This window comes from Lissotriton helveticus, chromosome 12 (assembly GCF_964261635.1).
Source record: "Lissotriton helveticus chromosome 12, aLisHel1.1, whole genome shotgun sequence".
NCBI lineage: Eukaryota > Metazoa > Chordata > Amphibia > Caudata > Salamandridae > Lissotriton > Lissotriton helveticus.
Window position 1 is genome coordinate 818,583,686 of NC_136073.1, and position 23,923 is coordinate 818,607,608.

The 23,923-nt window shown below is 46.5% G+C and overlaps 1 protein-coding gene across 2 annotated transcripts in view; it reads left to right on the plus strand.

Annotated features, from left to right (window-relative positions):
- Positions 1-23,923, plus strand: part of PIP5K1A (phosphatidylinositol-4-phosphate 5-kinase type 1 alpha) — a 153,472-nt gene that overhangs the window by 99,441 nt on the left and 30,108 nt on the right. The window contains exons 7-12 of one of the 2 annotated variants that reach the window (XM_078670105.1): positions 2-301; positions 1,257-1,462; positions 12,388-12,471; positions 14,662-14,710; positions 14,927-15,011; positions 17,922-18,059. In XM_078670105.1, the coding sequence (XP_078526231.1) occupies positions 2-301; positions 1,257-1,462; positions 12,388-12,471; positions 14,662-14,710; positions 14,927-15,011; positions 17,922-18,059 (862 nt within the window). The remainder of the gene's footprint in view (position 1; positions 302-1,256; positions 1,463-12,387; positions 12,472-14,661; positions 14,711-14,926; positions 15,012-17,921; positions 18,060-23,923) is intronic. The other variant, XM_078670106.1, reaches the window with a different exon arrangement.

The following is a 23,923-nucleotide window of genomic DNA, read 5'->3' on the forward strand; positions in this document are numbered from 1 at the left end:
GAATTTAAACCAGAACCCACGTACACTGTTGCCAAAATTTTACGGTCTGTACTGTGTTCAGGCTGCTGGCAAGAACATTCGCATTGTTGTCATGAACAACTTGTTGCCACGGTCAGTTAAGATGCACTTGAAATATGACTTGAAGGGTTCCACCTACAAACGTCGGGCATCGCAGAAGGAACGAGAGAAAAACTTCCCCACGTTCAAAGACCTGGACTTCATGCAAGATATTGGGGATGGGCTTTTCCTTGACCCAGACATGTACAATGCTCTGAGCAAAACCATCATGAGAGATTGTTTGGTAAGATTATCTGCTGCCTTCCTAAACCCCCTTTTTGCAGAAACAAAGGTGGACACTTGAAGAACCAAGTCCATTCAGTCTATTTAAGAAAAGAAAAATCAAAAATCCGTTTTAGGCAGCCAAAACAGGGTTTATATATTCTATTTTGTTTTAAGCCACAGTGATTTTTAAGATTTTCAGTGAAGATGCATCTTGCTTACTCATGGAAGGCAGTGTAGATCTTGAGATATCAATCCATCTACTGTGTCATAAGAGATGGTGAACTAAATAAGTCCCACGTTGAGTGCAACAGTACACCATTCAGGAAGTCTATTGCAGTGGCTACACGTAACTAGCCTAACTGTGGCTTAAAAAAAACAATTATCCAGTGAAGCTTCTTACAGTACAGGTGTGGTGTATTGGGAAAAGTAGACCAAGTCTCTGAATGTGAGTGTGGAATTACTCACTCTAAAGTTCTGCAGAAATTGTATCATTCTGGGATGGTCTTCTCAATTTCCACCCATTCCAGGTGAAGGCAGGGAATTATCCTAAGCTGTGGCAACATGGAAACGACACCCATGCTGGAGTAACAGTTCTAACATACATATCTTTTTCCATTTGAATCCCACAACCTTTCTCGATATTAATATATCCTTAGAATCTTCGCTTTAAGGAGGATCCAACGATTGTATTAATTTGGGGATGCTGTCCATTCTGTAAAATTGTTGAAGGCATGAAACCTTCTCCTCCTGATAGTCTTGTATTTTGACACTTGTTATGATGGTCTCTATACCCCTGCTCTGAAATGTCAGTGTTTAGCAGGGATTAGGAGGATATATTATTGGCTGCCCGTTGGGCTGGTATACAGGAATGGGTAAAGCAGCCACCTCCTACCTATATACACTGAAAATCGCAAGTTTGTACGCCAGCTGCAGTGGCCGAGGAATATTCTTGACACTTGTACTTTTCTCTCCAGGTTTTGCAGAGTTTTAAAATTATGGATTACAGCTTGTTGGTGGGTATCCACAACATGGATCAGGCACTGAAAGAGAGGGCGGCAATGGATGGGAATAACCACCCGGACACTCGGAAGCCAGCAGGCCAGAAAGCACTCTACTCCACTGCCATGGAATCCATCCAGGGCGAGGCCTGGCGAGGGGGGACTATACAATCTGATGACCAGTATGTGGCCTTTTTAAACCAAATTCATGATATGAAACCACAAGTGTTTAATTTATTTCATGCATCACTAGGGGGGAAACTGTGTGTGGGGATTGTCTTATTCCACACAATGCATTTGGGGAAGATTTGCTTTTTTCAAGAGACTACGTTGGAGGATGGTTACCTCCCTTCTGGTGTTGTATTACTACTTCAAGTGTACCTGTTTCCAGCGTATATAAAAGAGGATGAGCAGTCAAGTCTGAGATTCAGTGCTCACCGCCTTTACAGGCAATTTGTGGACTGCCGTGGGAGGTGTGACAGAAAAATTTAGCATTCATTTCGGTGTAAATGTGGCCTTGCTGCAGATCTTTTACAACTCAACAGTAAAAGGAACCTCTTCTAAATGCCAATACTTGAGAGAATACTCCTCTATTGGCCAAGTAGCTTTCAGTAACACATGCTACACTATAGGTACCTTCTTGGCAAGCCAAACAGCAAAGGAGTGTTGCCACATCATTCTTTCAAGACTCTCCTAAACAGTCTTTAGGTCTACCTGCTGCCCTGTCAGTTCTGTATCATGGCAAGCAGGATTACATGAAAGGTTCTGGGTTGTTCTCTGTACAGACCTTTCCATTCTTAATAATATTACTCACATTAAAACTAAAAGTGTCAGAAAATACAAGAGGTGCTTCACAGCTAGAAAATGGCTGATTCCCAACTGCAACATTGTTTTAACCGCATTTGGTAAAAATATTTCCCACATTATGAAATTCAAGGAATATTGTAGCAATTTTAAAAGTTATTATTTAAAAACATTTGTATATAGCCTCTACATGATTGCTGTCAGTAGTTAAACTAAGGTCCCAATTCAGTGTACTTCTGAGGAAGTGTTCAACTTAGGTTTTAAAACCTTTATACGGTGGTTTATTCCTCCGCTTGGCTCACAAGCACATTCTGTAACCTCCTCTTGCACCTCCACGGAATTCTCTACTGTCCTCTACTCACGGTTTAGCCGTTGCTTGTTGACTTCCAATCGTTTCTTTGGCAACGGTTCTGCAGGATGCAGAATTCTGTTTCTCGAAGAATGTTGCAACACATTCTAGAAACCCATGCCCGCCTCCAGCTTCCGTCAGTCATTTATCCTGCGAATTGCTTCCTCTGTTCCAGTTGTTTTTAATTTTCCAGTCATCACCATAAAAACTTTTGTGTATGTACCAGAAAAGTACATATTCAAGACTTCAAGCAGTCAGCATAGTGGAAATCGCTTCCCTGAATCTTCTTAGTTGGACTCCAGATGCTAGAAAACGCATGCTTGTCTGCATTTGAAAATTTGCTTCAATCTTAAATCTTTATCTTAAATCTTTCCTATAGTTGGTGTGGTAGGGGAGGTGAGTGATTGATTGAGCCATAGTGTGAGAAAGTACCATCTTTCTTGCATTGGTATGCCCCACTTTTTGCTGAACTACTAATGTGCTTTAACTGAGTGTGCCCTGGGCTCCTGCCAACCAGGTGCCCAGGGCCTGTGTTCATTCCCTAAAACTGTGTTGAAACCAAAACCCAATTGGCATCTCGGCCACTTGTCAGCCCCTAGTAAATGGTACCCTAGGTACCCAGGGCATGGTGACCAGAGAAGACCCCTAAGGGCTGCAGCACTTATCGTGCCACCCTTAGTGGGCCTGTACCATGACACCCACACACTGCCTTTGCAGGCTGGGTGTCTAAGTGCAGAACTAAACAGAGAGTTGACATGGCACACATACCTGTGTGCCATGCCCACAAAATCCACTGCCCTGGCCTTCCTCAGTCACCCCTCTATCTGGGTGCCCTATGCCAGCGGTGTGGGCACAGGTGCATGAGCCCTGTGCCCCTGCAGTACCCAGGACCATTCCTGGGCACTGTAAGTGCAGTGATGCATTAAGAGTATATGGTACTGGGAGGTCGTCATTACTAACTCCGGAGCACCATAATGGCTACACTGAAGACTGACAAGCACATTAAACCCGCACTGATGCCAGTATGGGATTTAATGTAAAGTGCACCAGGGGGCATCTCTAAGAAACCTATCCTACAATCCACGTCTGGACTGAGAGGCTGCCTAGGCTGCCACACAGCAGACATGTTGCTGGACCCTTGGTGGAGAGCCCCCCGCTCTCCTGGGCCTGCAACAATGCACATCCTGGGCGAGGTGCTAGGTCTCCTCCCCCAGGATGGGCAGGGGGTAGCTTCAAAGGCCTGCCGCCTTTGTGAGCGTCTCCAGGCCACTTGCTGTACTCAACAACTGGCCCCCACCAGTTCTGACCCCCACTTTGACGGGAACTGGGGTGGCAGAGTGGGCTAAAGAATGGTGATGGATTAAACCCAGATCTGTTGACTGGGTGTGAGTGTTTGATTGGTTCAGATGCTCCGTCCATCACCACCCCCTTTTGTACCGCTGGCGGGAAGACTGGCGGGAAACCCTACGTCAGGAAGGAGGGGGTGCCAGCCTGTGCCAACCCCCCCTCAGGTGGGAGAGGCGAGTTGAAGCACGACTCCGGGCTCCAGCCATCTTGAAGATGGGGAGCCCTGCCCAATCACAGCTAGGCTCCTGCCCCCCTCCCACAGGAGAGGAGCAGACTAGGGGGTGTACCCACCCCAGGACAGGGACCTAGTGGTCCCTGCCCTTGCTCTACCTGAAACACCTCTAAATTCAGTATTTAGGGGCACCCTGAACCTTCCTTCCTGAGATCCCGATAAGAAAAACAGAAAGAAAATCAAGAAGAAGACCCGGCGTGCAGCTGGTAACTGGACGACACCAACTGACTTGGACCCAGCCCTACCGGCCTGTCGACCCTGGAACCTGCCCCTGCTAAATCCCAGCGACTCCTGCGGACAGCAACCTTGGAAACCCGGAGGACCTGCCTGCCTTGACCCTCTTGAAGATTGGGACTTCCCTGAGCAGAGGCTCTGCTCCAACAACCATAACCCTGGTGCCAGCCAGAAACTGCGAATACAGCCCACTCTGCACCCGCCGAGCTCGGCCCGTGCCCGAGTGATCCAAGACCACGAGGACGTCCCCCCGGTGACTGGGACCCGAAGTCCAGTGCCCAAAGAGCCTCCTCGACGACACCTGCAGCCTCTGAACCAGGGGCCCCTCCAACCCGAGACCAGCGAGGATAAGATTTCCCGACACCCAAAGACACCCCGGCACCCCACGGCCCCTTGTGCCCTCCTTTGGGGTACTTACCTCTTCTCCAAGAACCCAACTTACCTCACGAAGTGGTGGTCGCACCTGAAGAATCTCCGTCCCCAAGCCTGCAGCCTTTGTTTACTTTATAACTTTCCCATTGGATAACATTGAGCCCCAGACGGCTCAAAGGCACCCTGCACCCAGCCGCCCGAGTGCCGCTGGAAGTGCAACTACTACCCTACTCTACTACCCCACTTGCCCGGAGTAAGTGACCAGGAGCTCCGCTCCCACAGCCGCGTGGCCTGTTTGCAGCCACCAACCAAAGGCCCCCTACCCTCCATTGGATTTCATTGGGCCTATTCTGTAGTAGGGGATCTCTGTGTATAGTCATAATCTTTTGAATAGTCCCGCCCATGTGCGTGGATCCCGGAGCAATCAAAAATCTCTTAAGTTGTCAAAAAATGTAGAACTGCACAGACACTTAAGAGAGAATTTAAAGACAGATAATGCAGCCTATATCCACAGGCTACACTGTCCAGTACTTTAACTAGAAATTCCACCACAAATCCACAAACAGCACAGCCTGTCCAGATTTCTCCACATAGAAAAACTTGCCTTTACCAACAAAACCCTCTGGAATGATAGAGAGGAAGGAGTGGACAGACCAGCCCCCATAGGCTGCCATTATGTGGCTCAGAACAGGATACTGTGCCTTTAAGAGAACTTTCCAGAACACTCTCAGTATCCCAGAATGCACAGCAGGTCCCTTTTACTTTCAGTTCTTTTTTCCGGGTCGTGCAAGCAGGACCCTGGAGCATTGAGCTCTCCCTTTTCAAGGGTTTATTTTGTGATTTTTCACTTTTTCAAGTATTTGAGTGCTTTCATTGAAGTACTTTGGTGCTTTCTTCCTTGTGTGTGTCTTGGTGCACTCTTTTATTTGTCAAAATGCCTGCTTTGTTTGACAAATGCCCAGAGTGTCCGAGGAAGAAGGCCAAGTCGGACCCACATGAGGTGTGCATCGTCTGCCTTCCCTCTTCTCATGTCCCAGAGGAGTGTTGCATCTGCCAGACATTATCCACCAGGACCCTGAGAGAGAGGATGAAGATCAGGCTGCAAGGCCTGGAACATAGAAGACTGCAGACCCAAGGTGGGTCTGGGCATGCTTCATCTGCCCATGCTGAGGCCTCTGGGGGGCTCCCCAGAGGCAGGAAGGCCAGCAAACGTCCTATTTCTCCGCCGACGTCGATAGCATCGACGACGGCGTCGAGAGGGATGACAGCAGTCTGTTCCCCGTCTACCCAGGGCTCTGGGTTGAAGCGGCGTTGACGTCGAGGGGACTGACAAGGCCGCCGTCGACGGTGTCGTCGTCATCGACGTCGAAGGAGTTCGGCGTTCGCCGTCGGCGAAGAGGAGGAGCTCGTCGTCGAGGAGGACGTCGAAGACTCGCAGGCGGTCGATGTCGAGGAGACGTTCGACGTCGAGATGGCGTTCGACGTCACGGAGGAAACGCTTGACGTTGAGAAGTCGACGGTCGCAGTCGGTGAAGAGACGTTCGTCGTCCAGACGTGACTCCACGTCGAGACGAGGTCGACGTCGAGACGGCGTTCTTCGACGTCAAGACAGCGTTCTTCGACGCCAAAGAAGCGCAGAAGGAGTTCTGGCACCAGGAGTCCCGCTGGGGCGCCTCGGCGACGTTCTCCAATTGGAGACACTACATCGCCTCCGCCTAAGAAGAAGAGGGAATCACAGGGCTCGGTGTACTCCGAGGTATATACACCTTCCAAGCCAAGATCGGATACCCCTCCTCCTCCCTTGCCCAAGGAACCTCCGCCACGGAATCCAACTCCGCCTCCGCTTCCACCTCTGGTTCCACCTCATGGTCGTCCTCTGCTACCTCCTCAAGGACTGCCTCCGGTTCCGCCGAGGTCGGTTTCGCTGCCACGGTACCAGACGCCTCCTAAGGGTACTCTCAGCCGAGAGTCCCGGTCAGGCCGCAGGTGAGACCTGTGGAGCGTCCGAAGCCGAGGAGTTTGCGGTCTCGTTCCGGACGGAGGGAGAGATCGCGGAGTCGTCGTCGACCAGTTCAAGACGACGCCACAGGAGGCGCAGATCGAGATCCCACACGGACTCTTCTGGGACCAGGGACTAGCCGCAGACTTTGTCGGAATCCACGGGGACGTGGGTGTCGCCAGTGGACGACATTGTCTCATTCCAAGATGTTCTGCTGAGGGGTGCGGCTAAGTTAGGCATCACGTTGACGGTGCCCACACCCACGACGTCCGTGATTTTCGAGACGCTACATAAAAAACACCCGTCTCGACGCTACATATAAAGCACCTGTCTCGGCTGTTGCTACCCCTAGTACCAGGATTGGTAGAGCCCGCTCAGGAGTTGTTTCTCACTCCGGCGGTGACGAAGGCGGCTCCCTCCAGGCTCCTCAAGAAGTACCGGGCTCCGGATTCTGACCCGGCCTTTCTCAGGATGGATCCGCCACCAGACTCGGTCATAGTGAAAGCTGCTAGGAAGCAGCATGCCACCACCCCGTCGTCCACGGTACCTCCAGATAAGGAGAGCCGCTGGTTAGACTCGGCTGGCAGGAAGGTCTGTGGAACGGCGTCTACTGCAATGAAGGCTGCAAGTGCCGCGGCTTTGCTATGGCGATATGATCGAGCGCTGTGGGAATCCCTCCAGCAATTCGCTGAGCTCCTTCCTCGAGAGAAGAAAGAGGATTTTCAAGAGATTCTCAATGAGGGACTATTGGTGTCGAACCAAGTCATCAGCGCTGCTGCTGATGTGTCCCTTCTGGCGGCGCATGGATATTGCCATGGTGTCAACCAACGGCGCCACGCTTGGCTTCGCCTTACATCCCTCAAGCCAGAGGCCAAACAACGGGTGGCCAACCTGCCTTTCTTGGGGGAAACCCTGTTTGGCAAGCATGCGGACGACGAAATGGCCCGCATGAAGGCGGAGGCCGAGATCCTGACGCTGTATGGTTGGAGAAGTCCAAGGAGAAGAAGACCTACCGCCCGTTCCAGAGACGGTTCGGGGCGCAAGGCAGAGAGCGAGGGCAGACTTCGGGACAGCAACAGCAACAACAGCAGCAGCAGTTCCGGAGGCCCTTCCAGAAGGGCAGAGGACAGCAGTCCGCAGCGGCGAACAAGGGCCCGGCTGGGTCTAGGCCCTGATCGGTTACTTCCCCTACATCCGTTACCCACTCCGGTGGGGGGAAGCGTTCAATTTTTTCTGTCTGAGTGGAGAAAAATTACTCGGGACAAGTGGGTGCTGAATATTGTTTGCAATGGATACAGTCTTCGGTTCACCAGCCCGCCTCCAGCAATTCCACCGGTCAGCTCACAGTTTCAGCTGCGCGAGCTCCAGGCGGAGGCCGATCTCCTGTTAAGGAAAAGGGCGAATGAAGACGTACCTCTGTCTCAAAGGAGAAGAGGTCTGTACTCCCGGTTCTTTCTGGTTCGCAAGAAGGACATCAACGAGTTCAGGCCCATTCTGGATTTGCGACAAGCAAACAAGTGGATTCGCAGAGAGAAATTTTGCATGCTGTCGTTGCATCAGATTTATCCTCAGCTGCAACAGGAGACTGGCTATGCTCTATAGACCTACAGGATGCGTACTTCCATGTGCACATTGCACTCAAACACAGGAAGTTCCTGCGATTCCAAGTCGGCGCCAATCATTATCAGTACACAGTACTGCCATTCGGGCTGAAGTCTGCGCCCAGAACATTCTCGAAGTGCATGGCAGTGGTAGCTGCACACCTAAGGAAGAACAAGGTGTTGGTCTACCCGTACCTGGAAGATTGGTTGATCAAGGCCTCCTCCTTCTCGGAAGCTCGAGCGCACTTCCAGAAGACGTGCGTTCTCCTGAACAAACTGGGGTTGCACATCAACTTGTCCAAGTCTGTCCCGACTCCGGTTCAGTGCATACAGGACTTGGGAGCCTCCATCAATACGCTGTCAGCAAGCGTGTCCCCTTCGGAGGAGCGACGATTATCACTCCTTCGGAAGGCTCAGGCTCTTATGACCGCTCCATCTACAACTGTGAGGACGGTGTCTTCTCTACTGGGGTCGATGGCCTCTTGTATCTTCCACACGCACGGCTGCACATGAGACCATTGCAGGAGTGCTTGGAGGATCAGTGGGATCAGAGGAAAGGATCTTGGGACGACAAGATACGACTGTCTCTGCATGCTCCTCAGTCTCTGAAATGGTGGTGTTCAGCGGAGAATCTCCTGAGAGGGGCTCCCTTCCACAAGGACATTCCCACACAGACTATCGTGACTGATGCGTCCCTCCACGGCTGGGGGGCGCACTCCGGAGACTTACAGATACAAGGAACGTGGTCCCAGGCAGAGTCCACGTATCACATCAATTTCCTGGAACTCAGAGCTGTTCACTTGGCACTGAAGGCCTTTCATCCGTCCTTCCAGACCAACTATCTGCTTGTACAGACGGACAATATGACCACTATGTATTACCTCAACAAGCAGGGGGGCTCGAGATCGCGCACTCTGTCACAGGAGGCGCAGGCGATATGGCGTTGGCTTCTAGCCAGAGGACTGACGATAACGGCTACCCATCTACCAGGTGTGCAGAATGTTCAGGCCGACGCACTGAGCAGACTGATTCAGGAAAACCACGAATGGGTCATAAACGACGAAGTACTAGGAGAAGTCTTCACAAGGTGGGGGACTCCAGGCATAGATCTGTTCGCCAGCGCCGAAAACAGCAAATGCCGAGACTTCGCCTCCAGGTACTACCCGCAGGGGACGCTGGGGAATGTGTTATGGATCAACTGGTCGAACAGCTTTCTGTACGCTTTTCCACCCATTCACCTGATTCCGGCGGTGCTCATCAAACTGTCCCAGTCCAGGGCGCGGATAATCCTGATTGCCCCTGAATGGCCCAGGCAGTGGTGGTTCACGGACCTGCTTCACCGGTCTCTCCTTCCTCACATATGGCTGCTGTGCCGGCTGGACCTTCTCACGAAGTTCGGGGGGGCGATGGTGCACCCCAACCTCTCGTCTTTGAGTTTGGCGGCATGGCTCCTGAGAGAGTGCAATATGGCCATTTGAATCTACCAGAAGATTGTATGGACATACTGAAGGGGAGGCTAAGCGACCTTCCACTCAGACTTCCTATGCTTACAAGTGGAAGCGATTTTGCATCTTGTGCAAGTCCAAGAACTATGACCCAACGACATGTAAGGAAGATGTCATCCTTCCGTTCCTTCTACATTTGGCGCAGTCTGGCCTTAATGTCCATTCCATTAAGGTTCATCTCGCTGCGCTGACTGCCTACAGGAAGTGCCCTTCACAGACTTCCTTCTTCCAGATCCCTGTGATCAAGGATTTTTTGGAAGGCTTGAAGAAAGTGTTCCCTCCTGTCCGGCTTCCTTCACCTTCATGGGAATTGAACGTGGTGCTGTCCAGATTGATGAAGGAGCCTTTTGAACTTATCCATAAGGCTTCGTTGCAGCACCTGTCCTGGAAGGCGGTGTTCCTCGTGGCCATTACATCGGCCCGCAGGGTGAGTTAAATTCAGGCGTTGTGTTGCCAAGAACCTTATACTGTATTTCATGCTGCTAAGGTTGTTATGCGTACTCACCCTAAATTTCTTCCAAAGGTTATATTTGATTTCCATGTTAACCAGACCATAACTTTACCTACGTTTTTTCAGAATACTTCATCTCCAGCGGAAAGGTCTCTGCATCTCCAGGTGGATTGTGTCCTGTATACAATTGTGTTACCAGAAGGCTAATAAGACCTTAGGGGGTAAGCCTAAGGCTCATTCCACCAGGGCAAATCTGCCGCGACTGCTTTGCTACGTAATGTTCCAATTGCAGAAATCTGCAAGGCGGCCACTTGGAAGTCGGTCCATACCTTTGCTAAGCATTACTGTCTGGACACTGATGCCAGGACAGACGCTCAGGTTGGGCAGGCTTCGCTGCGAAATCTGTTCGCACAGTAGTGGTGTTATTTCTCTTTTCTCCACCGCCACTTTGGTGTGGGGATGGGCTTGCCATTCTATTCACTAGATTATGACTATACACAGAGATCCCCTACTACAGAAGGAGTAGTTTCTGTCCTGTAACTCAAGTTCTGTAGTAGGGGTATCTCTGTTATAGTCATAAGCGCCCGCCCTCCTCCCCGGTGGAGAGAGATATTCATGTAAGGAATGCTACAGGTCTGGCGTGTTACGCCTTCAAAAAGAACTGAAAGATAAAGGGACCTGCTGTGCATTCTGGGGTACTGAGAGAGTTCTGGAAAGTTCTCTTAAATACACAGTATCCTGTTCTGAGCCACATAATGGCAGCCTATGGGGCTTGTCTGTCCACTCCTTCCTCTCTATCATTCCAACGGGTTTTGCTGGTAAAGGCAAGTTTATCTATTTGGAGAAATCTGGACAGGCTGTGCTGGTTGTGGATTTGTGGTGGAATTTCCAGTTGAAGTACTGGACAGTGTAGCCTGTGGATATAGGCTGCATTATCTGTCTTTAAATTCTCTCTTAAGTGTCTGTGCAGTTCTGCATTTTTTGACAACTTAAGAGATAATTTTTGATTGCTCTGGGGCCCACGCACATGGGCGGTACTATTCACTAGATTATGACTTTAACAGAGATACCCCTTCTACAGAACTGGAGTTACAGGACAGAAACTACTCCCTTTCGCTGCACCCGACTGCCCCTGTGCCGCTGAGGGTGTCAAAACTGTACCTTTACGACCCTGGGAGACCCCTGAGTCTATGCCCAGAACCTTAACCTCACCAGTCGAGTACTCACCTGAAAACCGATAACTCATTTTCTTTCCATAGGCTACCGTTGACTGGGTTTCACTGAAATTTCTTCTAAGTGTCGATTTTTGCAACTTTAAATATTCCTCTAAAATCAGCCGATTAACGATTTCCAAAATACTCACCTGGGATCAGGAGAGACGCCAGTGCTGTACTTTCTAGTTCAGTGCTGAACCGCAAAAGTAATCTTAACTGTACTTACCAGTTACCTGCAACGAGAACCTACTTTACCAGTGAACTGTTTACAGCATAGGTCCCGGGACTGAATCCAGGATCCAGTCTTGTGGTTAACCAAGTAATCCTGAGAGTAATCTATTGCATTTTTATAGAAAAACCCATTGAGCTCAATGTTGGTTTGTGTTTAGAATTGTGTTGCCTATTGCAACCCCAGTAACCATTGTACTTACTAAGTCTATTGCCTGTCTGCAAAGTAATTACCCAAAGTCACTCATATGGAGAAAAGTATATTTTGATACCTGCTGGTTCTAAAATAAAACTATATCTTTTGATATAAAAACAGTTGGCCTAGAGTTCAGTTCTTGAGTGTGTGAAACCTTTTGCTGACTGTGTACAACAAATGCTTTACACTGTCCTCTGATACTGCCTTACTGCTCGACCAAGCTACCACATTAGAGAGTAAGGTCAGATCTGACTTTAACCTATGTTATACCTCTGGGGATTGGGGACTCTATACACACTGTTCCTTACTTTGGTCCAATATATATAGAGCAACTTTCTTACACATAGGTCCTGATTTCTAATGATATTTTCGCTGCTTATATGCTGGTGCTTTAGTTATCTTATTTGTCAACTTGGCAGCACCCAGAAACAGAGTAACCCCTTCCATTTAGTACATTGAGGTATAATTTGTAGGTTCAAGGTTGCAACAAATGGGTAGGTTTTCTGATCTCAGTGGTGTAGAATTTGAAGGTGGTATTGAACTCAAGACCTTATATTTACTTTTTTCCCCCACAGAATGGGAGGTATCCCTGCCCGGAATTCAAAAGGGGAGAGATTGCTTTTGTACATCGGCGTCATTGATGTTCTACAGGCTTACAGGTAAGACCCACCCCCTAGTCAGAGTAATCATTTGTGTCTGATGAAAGACTGAAAGACTGTCCAAACAGTGTGTCTTGTAAAGACTGGGATAGCCAAAAAAAATGAGCTATAATGATAGGCATGGATAAAAGTGAGGGATTAGTCGTGTAAGTATGTGTGTGGCTGAGAGAGACACTGTCACGCACGTACAGCAGAAGCTGAAATTTTAACAGAGCCAACTCAGCCTTTCATCAGTCCAAGATTCTACATGAAATACCATTACTTTGGAATAAAAACAACATTATCGTAGCATGTTTGCTGCAGATGCACATGCTATGCATACTCCTGCCATCTAGTGTTGGGCCTGTACTCTGCAAATTGTTTTTCTTCAACAAAGACGTATGATTGGCGGTGTCTCTTCTCTCTCCCCCCCCCCCCCCCCCACCCCCTTCGAGGTATTGCGCATGTTCAACTACTCCTTTGTTAGAACGTTTTTCCCACCATCGGTCTCGGACGGACTGAGTTGGAGCCCTTCAGCATTCAACGCCAACACGGCCTACGGTACAGAAAAACCATGACCTGAGATCCAGTGAACTACACCAACGGATCCTAGATGCCAGGAGACTTATTACCAGGTGATCGACACACACGCATGTCGAGAATGCCTGTCTCCGTGTGATGGAGAAGGTCCTCTTTCGACTGTGCCCTAAGTGCAGGGCCAATACGCACACTCCGACACACTTGAAGTGTGTAATTTGTGCTTATCCTCAGAGCACAAAGAAGATGAGTACATGGCCTGTGCATTATTCAAGAACAAAAAGAGCCTTCATACCCGTAGGGATATACTCATGGCACACGCCATGGAGCTAGCAGCAGCATGCAAAATTCTTACACAACAGTGACTCTGAAAGCGAGACAAATGTTCTGGTAGGAGGCTGGCGGGCCATCGCCAGCCCCCACTATGTTGCTTCAGATTAATCCTCTGGGGACGAACATGCTCCGGTTTAGGGGACCAGATCGCCTACACTGATTCCAGAGTCTGGGCTGAGGACCAAGACGATGCCACGTACCGCGAGTACTGTTGACCTACGTGCAAAAAAGTTCTTGCGTTCACAGCGGGAATGCGGGTGCAAAACATTTGCCGATTACCACCAATTTCAAATTGGCAGTGAGCCATTCACAAATGGAAAGGTGTGCCCCCCCAACGGACCCCTCTCCTTTTGTGAAAGGGGGAGCCAACACTTTTTCTGAGCAGGCAGTGGTACCACAGACCATTGCCCACTGTATTAAAAAAGAAAAAACTTTTAATTTTGGTCTGTGAAATGCATCCCATTTTCCTTTAAGGAAAACGGGCTGCATTGCAATAAAAACTGTTTTATTTTAAAAGCAGTCACAGACATGGTGGTCTGGTAGCTCTAGCAGGCTACTTTCCCTTTGAGTGTCAGCCATTCCCAATGGGTTGCAAATTCTGACCTGCCTCATGACTATTAATGAGGCCAGTTCCTTGCGACCGGTTTGCGGTTCCCAAACGTTATCTGAGACACTGTTTTACATCAGGTTTTGCAACTGGCAAATTGTGAGTCGCTAAAAATCGCAATTTGCAAGTCACAAAACCGGACCGTCGTACATGTGGCCCTGTATCCTCACTCTATATATGGCAAAGGGAAAAAAGCATCTAGCAAAGGAACCGTTGAATATTTGCAATACCTCGAGGGGAAGGCGAGAGGATGCACAATGCTGATCCTGAAACTTCCTCGCGAAAAAACAACTTGTCTAGTCCAAGCTCAACACTAGATGGCAGAAGTATGCTTAGCACATGAATCTGCAGCACTACACGCTACGAATAGATGACTACAGGTTAAGTAATGTACTCCTTTTTTTGCTGCCCTTTGAACCAATAGAATTTCCGACTTTAAGCACTATATGAAAACAAGTTGTTTTTACTATAATCAATTGGGGACTTGGAAGGGACAACATGGAGGTACTTACAGTGAAGAAGGGTGGATCCATTGGTAGATTTTTGTGTATATATGCACAAATGTACTCCATATTATACCCAAAGTATTGTTTTGTAAGACTTTTTGGTTAGATCGGACTCCCTGGGAAGAAGTGACATGCTCTAATTCTACATGGTATGTGCTTAAAAATTAGATAAAGTGGATTACGTCCCAGATAAATCTGATATATTCATTCTCTATGTTCATGCTTTAGGTTTATGAAGAAGCTGGAACATTCCTGGAAGGCCCTGGTCCATGATGGGGTGAGTAGAGTGGAAAGCTTTCCTACACACACAGTATTTATTTTTCACCAGCCGTTCGTAATTGTAGCCGGTGTGTTTGTTGGATCGAAAATGTGCTACACATCCGTCTGATGTTAGCAGGTTGTGAGCCTGAGGTAACTGCATCCCTTGGGATACTTCTCCTTGGTGAAACCTTTTTCTTATTTTTAACCTTTCCTTCTCTCACTGTTTTTGTAGGACACTGTATCTGTTCACAGGCCGGGATTCTATGCAGAACGGTTTCAAAAATTTATGTGCCACACTGTATTCAAGAAAATCCCCCGTAAGTAGATTTGTTTCTCCCAACACTTCGCCCGGCTTTTATTTCATTTCTAAGTGGAATGAAGTCATTCGCTTTGTGCCTTGGTGCAAGCTCTGTTCCTAACACACAGTGCTCTCATGATTTCAGAAAACCTGTCCCGTAAAGTGTCTTCTTATGTGGTGGTTTCCTTCCTTACAGAAACGATCTGCCTTTCCTTGTGATGCTTTTCGCTGTCCCGCTTATTAAGGATGTTTTTTTAATATTTTAAATACATGTTCTGAATGGTTAGCCCATTGATAGTATATTCTTTATTCAATCTCCAGCGTGTTACGTTTTGGGGATAAGGTTTTGGACTGGTAGATAATTATAGTCCTGTATTTGTGATTCCAGAATGCACTTGTCTTATGGAAACGGAGCTGTATCTTTAGTGTAGGATGGGAAGAGTCCTGTCTCCCAGAAACCAATGTTAAAATTAGACTTGTAAGAGGTTGGCAGGTTTTGCCACCATGTGTAATCTCGTTCTTGGTACTGAATTCCCATTGAGGAGTCACTGTGGAAAATGTAGTTTTGCAAACAGTGCGACTACTGTGGCACTTAGATTGCGAAATAATTGTGGCATGTAATGTAACTCTGTGGTAGGGAGAATCATTGAATTGACATTGGCAAAGATGGCAAAAGCTGAGAAATAGAGACAGAAATTGGGAGCTCCGGATAGGAGGGGCTGCTCCGGGGGGGTTCAAAGAACATGACACTGTGTTAAGAAAAAGGCATCCAAAGTCATTCCCCTAGGTTGAAGCATATGTGCCATCTGCTGTGAGAATAAGATTCCCAGGCGAAGAAATAAAAGCAATGTAGTCTAGAGGTGTAAAATATTTCTTTGGAAACAAACGTAGAATTGATGCATGAATGACACAGATTTAATATAGCGCACAGCTACTCAAGCTAGAGTGTCCTGGCGCTGAAGGTGGACACCAATGGCAGATCACTGAAGTGTGACTAATTCTTGAAAAGCCAGATCTCGAGAAGGGACAAGCCTGGAGCTCTGAGGGGAAGTAAGGCAGAGCTCCCAGTTAGAAAAGTCGCTGAGGTTGGGATCGAAATAATTGATAGAATGGTGGGAAATGGATGTATAACATTTCAAAATCTTGGGTAAGGAGAGGACAACCTGTGGCATATGGTAAGTGGTTGCAGTAGTGCATTTTGGGGGGTGGAGCCTAATGACTCGCAAAACCACTACAGTGAGAATAGATTAGTTTGAGGTGTAAATCCAGGGTAATCAGAGCATCTGGGCAAGTGAAGAGATTCCAAGTACTACTAGAAAAGAGCTTGTTGTGGGACATGTAGTTGATACAAAAGCAAGTCCTGGATCAGAAACGTAAGCTTGATTTGAGCCTATTTTAAGAGTCGCAGAATGCTTTCTTAGATTGAGATTTAAATGTAATGGGTTTTTTTAAAACGCATATTCACATTATTGCAAAAACCTAAGTTGTTTCTCAGGGTTGGCCTACCAGTTGAGTTTTACTTAGATGGTTGTAGTCTAACTTCATAATTTTAGGCACTTGGCTTCTATGAGAGAGAAGGAACATTCAAGAATGACAGAATTAAGCAATTTTGTCTCTAATATGCAAGTGCTTCGTGGCTGTCCATACCATGTATATAACCATTTGCAGTCATAACACTCATTTTGTACTTGTGTGCATGCTTGTATATTTATTATCTCTTGCCTGGCATGTGTATCATATAAGCATGGGGTACTGTTTGTTCTGTGCCTGGCATCTATCGTAATTATTCATGATCCTTTAAAGAAACACTCCAATACACTCCTATTTATTTAGAGCCATGAGGTTTTGCTGTATTCATAACTGCAAAGGCCACTCACTGCTAATCAATTGCCAGTTAAAACAAGTGATATTTAATCGGGTTTATGACTTTGATGTTCATTGTCCCCAAAGCATGTAGAAGAGACAGAAGTGCCTCAGAAATATGTAATTAGGTATTTTTGATTGCTGAAACTGGGAGTACGATGTACCTCTCACCTTGTTAGTGATGTAGTTGACCAGGAGAACGACAGTGAAACACTATGATTAAAACGAAATTAAAATATTTGTAAAAGTGCTCATTGGGCTTATCTCAAGTCCACATAGTTTTAGGCAAAGATTCCTTGTTGGTACATGACATTCAAATCTATCATTTTCTTGTTTTGTTCCAACATGAAATGCCTTTTAATTCAGCTGTCTTTTACCCTCCTAGATTTGCCTATTTTAGCCCTAAGCACCTTAACGATTTAAGAGTAGTTTCCTATAGTGGGAAAGAGGATGAGGCTAGCAGACACAGTTGGATTCTCTTTGGATTTTGTTATTTGTGTGGCTTATAGTCTGATTAGAATCTTTCTCCGACCTTACAGCAGTGTAGATGGTTATAGATCACCAAAGTGGTGTTAAAAAAAAGGGTTCTCATCAGTAGGTGGAATGTAGGGTTTCCCAACAAAGGTTATGTAGACCTGTTCAGTCACGACATATGGGACGCAGGAACAGGAAGAATGGTGCATGTTTAGCAAGGCTCTTATTCACTTATTTGCTAACCATTTTTTTAGATTTTCCAAAGGCAAACCGGAATAAAGTGGATGGCCCCAGATCAACTGTGGTCTAAGACTTACTCCCGCTAAACCCCATAGGCTAACCTCTAGAACGGCTGCCCTGCATGCACTGGATTACTTTATGTAGTATCAGTGGCTGTCTAAGTCGCATGGCCACCTCTATCACATAATCCCCTACCCTGGAAGCTCCTTCGGATGCATGGCAGTGAGTGTTGGTTGGTGGAACAGGCTCATCTCATGAAGGGGCATGCCACATTTCACCTTTGTGCAGAAAACACTGAATCCAACTGGAGCATTTTACACTGCCATCTATTTTTTCTTCTTTCTTCATAAAGTCAAACCTTCTCCCTCTAAAAAGAGTCGGACACTCCCGTGTGGTTCTCGGCGAGCAACTCAGACAGGGATTCACAGCCAGCTGCCATTAAGTGGAGAAGCCAAGCTTCAAGTAGCCACAGACACAGACGTGGACCAAGGTCAGTGTTGGGGCGGGGCTACAGCTGCAAGCAGACATTCAAACAAGGACAAATGCAGATACATGGTGGTTGACCCCTTGTGTATCCTCAGAGTGATTGATCTGTCACACTCTATAGAGCAGCTCAATCGTAGCCCCATAGGTGTAGTAAGAGAAAAAGCCACAAAATCGCAAATACTCTTGACCTACAGCATCTATGGAGTTTTGCGCTTGCAACTATAAAACCTATTTCAAAAGCCCTGCAATTTTATTTTTTAATTTTGCAAACAAGCCATAGTTTCTTTTTCATTATTATTATTTTGTCCATCTGGCCACAATTTTAATTGTCTGAAATGAAACAAAAGACAACTGGGGCTGTATCACCTGAATACTGCACCAGCATCCACTTGGTCCTCATGACCATGCACCAGAAAGACCATGATATTTATATATATATATATAAAAAAAAATTTTGTACAGTTTATATCCATACAACATAATCATTTTAAAGCCCAATTGCTTCAAAATTGTTCATTTATGGGTAGCTAAACCACAGTCTTTTGTGGCACAACATTTTGAAGCAATTCGGCCAAATCCAATTTTTTTACATTATATTTAGGCTACCTCTTGCTTAAACCAGCAGGGAACTGGTGCCCTCTCATTATTGACGGTGGGTGAGCACCAATGTTTTATCTATTTGCTAAGGGTTTGGGAGAGTATTTTATTCTACATTCCACAACAACTCAGTTTTTCTCATTTCCTTATTTCACTGTAGAGTTACTTGTTGTACAATTTGTCAGAACCTCTAATGACTTTCAACGAAATCTCTGAAGAGCATTACAAATGTAGAAAAAACTGTAATAATTTGGATTACAAATGCATCAAGGAGTTATTTTTTAATGGATAAAATATTGCCCAACACCAATGATGGACTCAAACACGCTCAAATATAATGATTAGCATTTTGTTCTAGATGGACACACACCTTTTATAATAATTAAACTTTTTGTTCTGTTATTTAAAATTGCTAACATAGGGCCTGTATATTGTCTCATAACCCATCTAACTCTCCCCGGTTAGCCCTCACTTATTAATGTATATGCAAGAACCCAATGAGTCTGCTTACCATCTCTTGCTCAAACTTTCAGGATATAAATTCAGTTTTGATCCTAATTTCCTTTGTTTTCTGTGAAGTCAATTTTTCTCACCAATCCGATCTCAATGGAATATCCTTTCAACTAAGAGACCTTATCTATAAAAGGGGAGATAGTCACATTTTGGGTATTGGCTTGTTTGTACCGGTGTGGCTGTAGATACACGTACTCTGCATATACCTGCCATCTAGTGTTGGGCTCGGGTGTTGCAATTTGTTTTTGTTCTCAGAAGTTTCTTGAGTCATGACTCATTCTGTGACTCCTCCCTTAGAAGAAAATGTCAGTGAGCTCCTGCTCTTCTTTTCTCCACCATTGTTATGCTGCATACTGTTAAGGCTCCCGGACTATTTGCATTCAACATTAGTATTTGGGGTGCCCACAATAAGAACTTCGACCCTCCCACCACCCCAATGGCTGAGAGAAGCTTTTCATCTGCACCGGCTTTCGATTTTCTTTGTTGTTGACACCTAAAGGAAATCTCAAAAGAAGACCAGGACACTTGAACACAGAGTCCCTCTACTGTCGTAGGCTCCATCTTGTCGCATTCCTTCAACTCAAGAGAATGTGAGCTGCAAAGGGTGTTGGAACGTACGCTCTTTAAAAAGTGGCCTCGTGTGATGCAAAATACCCCTGGACGGATTCGCATAGAGTTTGTGATCTGTGCTCTCTACAGGTCCCAAGGACACAGTGTACTTTCTGCTTAGTGTTTCACTGTGAAAAAGATCCTTCGGCAGTGTAGAGATTGACATCTGGCGCACATGATAATGCTGTACCAATCTATAGACAGCCTGACATCTTTGGTGAGGCCGATTCCCCTAGTTTACGAGGAAGAATCACAAGAAGGTGTCAAATTTAAATGCTTGTATGTGTGCCTGCCTAGCCCAGAGGTAAACCAATCCAACTCTTCTGAGCCAGAAGAACTCTATCAGGAAGAAGTTCCCTCCATGTCTATCACCTGGCCTTGAACTAAATTGATGCCAAGCATCATGAGTATGGTTGATCCCGGACACCAGCCACACACCGAAGTGGAGCACCACCCCTCCGGGAGCGAGCGAGGCATCCAGTCCACCACATAAGACTCTTCTCCCTTCAGGGCCTCCGCAGCCTTTGCGCTTTGGTGGTCACCGAGGTAAGGCATTGGACCTGAAGAGGGACTCCACCAACGGCCTCGATTCCCCATAGCCTCCTGGCTCCAATAAGACCAAGTAACCATTGAAGTCGAAAGACCCGGCAGAACTGCTTTTATACCCGAATAAGGTGTCTGCCTGAAGCAATCATCAGACCTGCGACCGCCCTGCTCTGCAGACTCTCAAAGGCCAATCCTTGATAGACTACAGAAGGAGATTGATGAGAAATACTGTACATTTGTATTCTTATCCGCAAGGGGAACATTTCCTCCTAGAACCTGAATGCTTCAGGCCGATACCAAAAAGAGGAAGCTGACTTTTGAGAAGGAGCCTATGCTGTACAGTTCACCTGATGCTCCAGCACAACTCAAGCTTTTCAAGGACACAACCACTAGCCCTCCTCCTCCCGTAGCTACCTTCCCACCACCATTTGACTTCAACATCACCCCCCTCATACTTCACAATCTTTTTCAGAGACCGGAAGCCCCATCCTTGCACCCGCCTGAGAATTAAGATTCACCTATTTATTCTGTGCCCACCTACAATCCATTGGAGGATTATGATGTAGATCCACTTGAGGATGATACTGCCTCATACTACAGGGTCATACAGTGCACTGCACTATAGTACAAGGTAGACATGCACCCCATCCCCGAGGAAGAAGTCTGCCTTGTGGGAACACTGTTAAAGTCTGAATGCTCCCTGCAATTCCTTCCAATGTTGATGGGGATGTTAAAGCCCAACCAACACCGCGCCTCCCGCCCCCCACCACCGGAAGTCTTTAAGGCACCGGTCAGAACCCAGGTAGTTACAAGCAGATAAGAGGAAATTTAAGCCCTCTCTCTAAGGCCCTATGTACTTCAGGGTGATGTTCCTTTTGACTCCTTGGGACAGCATACAGCCCATAAAGAGGCCTATGGGCAAGCCAAAGGGGATTCTTCCCCACTGGGTTAAGTGAGCAAGAAAATGTATGCTGGGAGGAAAGTCTCAGTGCTCTTATGATAACATACGGCAATATTGGAATGAGATTAAGAGTATACAACGTGATCTCCCAGAGCAACTCCGCAAATGGGGAAAGAAAATCGTATGAGGGTGGTGCGTGTGCTAAGGTAATCTCCAGCAACTCGTGCGGTGTGCCTAGAATGGTCCTGATGAAGCAGTGAGGGAGGTAAACACCTCGGTGATCCTATAGAGACATTTGCGGCTCCCTATCTCTGGCTTCAAGCCAGAGGTGCAACAGCACCTCTTCGGACTACGTTTTCAAAGAGAGTCCATGAATTGACAAATGCTGGAAAACATTAAAAAATACTGATATAGCCAAAAGCATGGTGGCCCTACAAACGCCATTTGCCAGGGGTTCCTTTCGTCTGCAACTGTACAAGGATGTTGCAAGGGTCACTGCCCCACAACATTCCCAATCAGTTAGATGTCTGCAACAATCTTATCATTATGCCTGAGCAAACTTTTAATTATGCCGCAGGAGTAATATTGGTCATTTTATTTGCTTTGATGAAAAAGTAAATGATCACGCCGGTTCACGTATTTGAGCAATTTGGCACAAAAATCCTACCGTAGAGGCGCAACAAACCTCTGGTGCATTTAGCTCTATGTTCTTGGTGAAAAATGCACCTTTGCATCCAAAATGGACTCCAGAATGCATTTTGCGCTAAGAAACTAGCTCTAAATGTTTGGTCACACTCCCTGCGTAATTCTGTGTAATCTCAAGTAATTTTGCTACAGCAAAATACACGAGTTACTCCGACCTGCAAGTAGTGGAGATACCCATGTGGCTCTTACAGGGGCAGTTCTACAGAGGCAAAGGTAGAGACACTCTCTAAAGGAGCCTCTGCTTTAAAATATTGCCTTGCCATGCATCCACAAATCGCAGTACATCTGTTGGAGGAAGACTACAGTTGTTTCTTCCTCGATGGGAACAAATAGTCTCCGACCTCTGCACTGTAAGTAAAGACCAGCATGGATACTGTTGAGCTCCTTTTCACACTACCAGTCATTCCACCCCATGCACATGACTTAAGCATAGAACATCTCCACCTTGTTGAAGGGAGAGGTGTGGCGCCGCGGCCAGGGCGACTGATGCTGGAATCTGGGGATTACGGTTCGATCCCCGATGCTGGCAGCAGATTAGCCCAGCTCCATGTGACTCTGGGCAATAACTTGCTTAATCTTCCTGATGGCCCCCAGTGCCTGGAGACCCTTACGGGTGATTGTTCGCGCTTTACAAATGTGGATTATTATGATTATTATTCTCACTCAAAGGAACCTTAGAATCTGTGCACTTCCAACACTTAAGCAAAAGGGTGTACTCCCTATACTTTCGATTACTCAAAAAAGATTGCTCTCAGACTGATCCTCAATCTCCGTCCCCCCCTCAACAGATATATCCTCTTAGAACATTTCCATATGACATCCCTAGAAGATTTTAGCCTTCTGCTATAGTAAGGTGACTTTATCACCGCTTTAGATCTGACAGACATTTCAGTACATCCGGTTCATCTACGCCATCTTTGATTCGTCGCAAGTAGAAAACCCTACCAATTGAAGGTACTACCGTTCAGAGTTACTACAGCCCAAGGGTATTTACAAAGGACAAGGAAAAAGGGGGTAAAGTGCTTGTGTCCAGTGGTGGGTGCTCTATAAATGATATTTTCCCTACTATCATTACAAATGCATCTATTGCAGAAATCCCGCAAGAGGCTCCTAAGAAAATCAATAATACAATTCCATATTCTCGAAACGAATTTTCTTAGTTATAATGTCACTCTCATTAAGAGCAAACCAATGTATAATCATGTAATAGTTTAATCTCATTTATCATTCTTTGAGTACTATTACATGTATTAATTTAATTAGGAAACAATGTAGTACATAAACCAGGAAATGAATGAACAAACACAGCCAGCACATCTTTGGCGACACCCGCCTCTTTTCCAAGACAAATAGTCGGAAAAGTAGCACTATTTAATTTCAAAATGGTCAGTTGTATGATCCACATAAGTGTTCAAAAGATTTCCAGGCAACAGATGATCTGCACTGTCCATAGTAATTGAGTTCCTGTTTTCAAATCTGATACACATTTATCTTCATTTTAAACGTTCTGCTCTGTCTTAAATCTTAAAGAGCAGATATTCCTCCCTCCACAGAACAGACAACCAATTTCTACGAAAGTGATCAATTGACCCAAAATACTTTCCATTACAACAATACTTGTACCAGACTTTATATGCATGCCAACTACAGATTCAGTATACTTGCAGACCCATGGTAAAATCTAAAACACGGTACTTGTAAAAGACCTTTGTATGCATTCCAATTACAGCTTCAATATATTTTCAAACCCATAATATCAGTAGAATGGCGTAGCTCGTACAGCAAGGATGGCGGGCACTCTTTAACAGAGCTCTGCATCAAACCTCGTGTTCTGTTAACATCCCCCTGGCTGCCATCGACACTTCCAACCCTCAAGATATTTATCCCTAGGCAATGGTAGTCCTGGGGTTGCTTTGTTGACTCAGTTGAACTGCTGGGGTGCTTGTTGCAGCCTTGATTACCTCGTGCTGAGACGCGCTGCTGCTTGGAGCTAGGCT